Genomic DNA, 5275 nt, shown 5'->3' on the forward strand with positions numbered 1-5275 from the left:
ACGAAAAAACAATCTCGGAATCAGAATGATAACTAAAAGCATTCCAGAGTTATTAATGTTTAAAGTGACAGTGGTCAGAATTGCAAAAAACGCTCCGGTCCTTAAGGTGAAAAAGGGCTCGGTCCTTAAGGGGTTAAGGACAGTACCCAAAAAAGCCCTTTTTAGGGCTCAAATATCAGTCCGTGTGTCTTGCAACAGCTGGAGACACCCTGGTTGGGAGGGAACCGCTGGTTAAAAGGGATACTCTAGTGTAAAACTTAAGTTCCTTCAAGTAATTAACTACAGTATTAAAAGGGCTATAAATTCAGTCCGTGTGTCTTGCAACTGCTGGAGGCACCCTGGTTGAGGACCTCTGCTTAAAAGGTATTAAACAAAAGCGAGACCAATGGTTGGAGGGCAATTTTACAATATATTACTAATAGATCACCATAGGCAATACAATAAAGGCCCTGCAGATCCCAACCACAAAAACTAAGATATATACAGGACTTTAATGTGCAGGTCCAAAAAAAATAAAGTGTAAAGGAGGAAAAAATCACACATTAAAAACACTGTGTGCTCCTAACCAAGGCATTTAGAATCATTATGGGCTCAGCCAGCTCCACCATAGTTCTCAATTTGTAGGAGACACACCTAGGTTCGTGTCTCTTAACTACTGTTTGTTAGGGCACACAGCAATTTAAAACCATAACACTGCCCCCCCCCCCCCCCCAACGTTTCACCACTAAGTGGCTTTGTCAAGAGGCAAATGGGTAATGTCCATTTGCCTCTTGACAAAGCCACTTAGTGGTGAAACGTTGGGAGGGGCAGTGTTATGGTTTTAAATTGCTGTGTGCCCTAACAAACAGTAGTTAAGAGACACGAACCTAGGTGTGTCTCCTACAAATTGAGAACTATGGTGGAGCTGGCTGAGCCCATAATGATTCTAAATGCCTTGGTTAGGAGCACACAGTGTTTTTAATGTGTGATTTTTTCCTCCTTTACACTTTATTTTTTTTGGACCTGCACATTAAAGTCCTGTATATATCTTAGTTTTTGTGGTTGGGATCTGCAGGGCCTTTATTGTATTGCCTATGGTGATCTATTAGTAAAAATACTCTGCTTAAAAGGGGAACTCTGCTGGCAACCTTGTTTGCTCATTGTCACACTAGTGCAAATCACATTTGGTGTGATAGTTGTTCAAATAAAAAATAAAAAAAATACCTTTTTTGGCTGTGAAATAAAACCAGTGCTGCCTAAAGGGGGGCTCTAACTATGTGCTGTCTAATATGGGGGAATCTATGTGCTGCATAAAGGGGGGATCTAAATATGTGCTGCCTAAAGGGGGCTCTATGTGCTGCCTAAAGGGTGGCTCTAACTATGTGCTGCCTAACATGGGGGAATATATGTGCTGCCTAAAGGGGGGCTCTATGTGCTTCCTAAAGGGGGGCTCTAACTATGTGCTGCCTAACATGGGGGAATCTATGTGCTGCCTAAAGGGGGGATGTAACTATGTGCTGCCTAAAGGGGGCTCTATGTGCTGCCTAAAGGGAGGCTCTACCTATGTGCTGCCTAAAGGGGGGCTCTAACTATGTGCTGCCTAATATGGGGGAATCTATGTGCTGCCTAAAGGGGGGATATAACTATGTGATGCCTAAAGGGGGGCTCTATGTGCTGTCTAAAGGGGGCTAAAACACGTTATTCCAAATAATTTAGGAATAATAGGTGATTTATGCCCTTTATGGATTAAAACCAGACTCTGCATCAACTATGTAATTTTCCATGGGAGTTTTGCCATAGATGCCACTCCGGCACGCCACAGTCCAGGAATTAGGCCCCTTGAAACAACTTTTCCATCACTATTGTGGCCAGAAAGAGTCCCTGTGGGTTTTAATATTCGCCTGCCCATTGAAGTCAATGGTGGTTCGCCCGGTTCGCGAACATTTGCGGAAGTTCGCGTTCGCCGTTCGCGAACCGAAAATTTTATGTTCACAACATCACTACTCACCAGAAACCTTATCTGGTATCCCTTTCTAAACTACCTAAATGTACATACTATTTAAACCACTTTGAGAACACATCTAAAATTGCATTGGAAATTGTGACTATGCATAGTGTTTGGTTGACTTAAAATCAGGCATACAAAATGTGGTCTAGATAAGGGGTGGTCTTCTCATAGAGGTGATCTGTGCGGGATGTTTTAATATATTTACCTATTGGTTTTAATATATTTACCTTTGATTTTATCATAACTTGACTCTAGAGGTAGTTAAGGACAGAGAAGCTGGAGATCAAGCAGACACAGTCAATAGGTAGGTATGTGCTTACCCCCAGATAAGTCTAGAGTGTAAGTGAAAACATGCAGGCAATGGAAGAGAGAACAGAGCAACATTTAAAATACAAATGTGCTCCAAAAATGCTTTGCACCAAACATAATCATGATGCATTTTAAGGTGTATATAGACCCAGTGCAATTTAAACTTTTGACATGTGTGGATATTGGCCCTGATTTACTAAGAGTGGAGTGTTTATTCTGGAGTGATTTCAATATCACTCGTCTTTTTTTCAGGCTTATTTACTATTCTGTCACACATGTTGTTTTTTTTTGTGTCGCACGTTTTTTTGTGTTGCACTAGTCAATTGTGTCGCACAAACTCCGAGCTGAAGAAATTAGTTGTGTGAGTCAAAATGGTTTAGACTTGTTTGTTTAAAAATGTTTTCATGAATCAAAAGTATTCATGTGTTATAATTTTTCAAACATACAACAATTATCCTTGTTTATCAGCTTGGGTGTTAAATTGATTTAAACCTAATATTGCAAATGTGTTAAGAATAAAAAATCTAAATAAACATTAACTATCACAAAAGCATTCAATCTTTTATTTATAAAAGTGTTGAACTGTACAAAATGTTTTCAGGTTAGAAAACAAGTTACTTTAACACACCACAATGGCAAACAGTCCCTTGTTACAAATCACTCCATTATTTTATTTTCACTTGTCCTCTTGGGTGTCTGTTACTCTGTGAGCCAAACTCACTGGAGTGATTTTTGAACTACTCTGAGTATTTTCGGCTTTTTGTTGGGAACACACCCATTTTTGGTCTAACCACGCCCATTTCAGAGTTTAAAAAAAAACACTCCGAGTGTTTTCAAAAGTGTATGTTGTGCGGCATAGAATTTGGGTGCAGAAATAGTCGCACGGATGGTGTGACAAAAATGTAGGTGCATAAACCGAGAAAAGAGTCGGTTGGACCTTAGCAAATCAGGGCCAGTATGTCAAAAGTTTATATTAATGACAGTGAAGCTTTAAGTTTTAACATGATTGAATTGATGCTTCTGGTTCAGTATGTACTTGTTATATATATATATATATATAGTAAATTTGAGTAGCCATATTAGTCCAGTAATGCAGATGCAAATCAAAAAATGTTGCAGTATCTTGTAATACCTTTTTTATTGGACTAACAGCATTTTGTAGAGACAAGCTTTCGGGATTCCTCCCTTTATCAAGTCCAAAGTAAATGGACTTGTATAATCTTCCTCCACTGGGGGTTACGCTGCTGCACCACACCTGAGCAGTCCTGTGCTGGAGTTTCCATAGTGACTACTATATATATATATACATACATATATATATATATATATATATATATATATATATATATACAGTCCTGCAGGAACATGTAGAAACTGAGTTTCTGCACTTTTTTCCACAGCAGGAATACCATTCCCATTAGCAGGACCAGCTCTTGAGTTGAAATCGTGGGTGAGTTCCCACACTTTTTTTCCCAGGACTTGACCCCTGTATATATATATATATATATATATATATATATATATATATATATATTGTTAGATACTGCATAATGTATTGTGAGTTACATTCATGTGCAGCTCTGGTTAAGTAATCTAATTACTAAATAAGTGATTTTAACGCTCATTGTGGGGTAATAGATGTGATAACATCTGCTTGCTCTGTATTTAGAAGGTACTGAAAATTTATAGCTATACTCATTTGCACAAAGTACATTTCTCCAGATGTGTTCTTTAACTTTTCTTCCTGTTCTGTAAGGTCAAACACGGGTCTTTCCATGTTAACTCTGCGTGTTCTCTTGGCAATACATTGTAGTGTAAGCCCTATATGGGATCCTTCAGCATTGAAGGGGTTTCGTGATGGCAACACCTCTCAAGTTTCAGAAAGGGGCTGGAATTTAATACAAGCCAAAGATTTCCCTATTTAAGAACAGTGCGAGGGAATCTCTGTGGCTAAGTTCTGTATAAGGGCCCATCGCTGAAGGGGTAGGGGAACAATTGATGGTGCTAATTTAAGAAGATTTTTTTTTTTCAGTTTTCCCCCTAGTCTGCACTTAGAGTCTCATGTCTAACATTTAGACATGAAGAGCTTTGTGCAAATATCTTTCCTTTTCTGCATCACTGCAGTGACTTACCCTTCCCAAATTCTGGCACAGCAGCAGGAAGGTGAGTAATTGTATAATACAACTTGTATTCTTCCCTCTCCTTAACCGGTCAAAACTAAAAACAGTGCATCCAAGAGTGGCTAAAAACAAAACTAATGTAAGCATTAGGAGGTTTCCACCATCCCCTCTGTACAGGATGATAGTTATCTATTTAGTTATCTATTTATATACATCATAGAACAGTAACAGGTTGCAGAAGCTGCTCTGCAGATGGAAGTGTTCAGTGCAGGTAATATGTCCCCTGATGCAATGGAATCTGATATTGGAAACCCTGGGAAAACAGCTGTGCTAACACTATACCGAATGAGGCACTACTACTAATAAGCCAGAGCAAAGTTCAACAAAGTCCAGATGTGCATCTGAACATCTCTATGTCTAGGTGGACCCCAAAATGTTCTTATTGGCGTAGGAGCTCTGAACATTTTGGAAGACGTATAAAATTATTGTAAAATGACTTCCAGACCTCAAGGAAATTTCTCCTAGTATATGTCATTGTTTGAGTGTTAATAGCAAATTCACTTTATTAATACTTCCTGTGCAGTTTGGATGTTGTTTTATTATACCTATTGTATTATTGTCTTTGTAAATATAAAAGAGAATGACAATATCACTTCTATGCAGCCTATTCCACTATTATCTGTTAGATGCTCCTTAATATCAGTTGTGATGAAAACATATGTAATCTATGAAGGTAAAGTTATATTGTTCTGTGTACTGTTACATCACAACTATCTCTGTAGTGCAGTGTTTTCCAACCAGGGTGCCTCCAGCTGTTGCAAAACTACAATTCCCAGCATGCCCGGACAGCCTTCGGCTG

General features: G+C 38.8%; 1 protein-coding gene across 1 annotated transcript in view; it reads left to right on the plus strand.

The window, feature by feature from the left end:
* Positions 1–4246: 4246 nt before the first annotated feature.
* The window catches only part of COL3A1 (collagen type III alpha 1 chain), a 110499-nt gene continuing 109470 nt past the window's right edge, over positions 4247–5275 (plus strand). Inside the window, exon 1 of the mRNA XM_056535003.1 lies at positions 4247–4459. Within this exon, the coding sequence (XP_056390978.1) occupies positions 4375–4459 (85 nt within the window). The 5' untranslated portion in view covers positions 4247–4374. The remainder of the gene's footprint in view (positions 4460–5275) is intronic.

Source organism: Hyla sarda, chromosome 8 (assembly GCF_029499605.1).
Source record: "Hyla sarda isolate aHylSar1 chromosome 8, aHylSar1.hap1, whole genome shotgun sequence".
NCBI classification, from domain to species: domain Eukaryota; kingdom Metazoa; phylum Chordata; class Amphibia; order Anura; family Hylidae; genus Hyla; species Hyla sarda.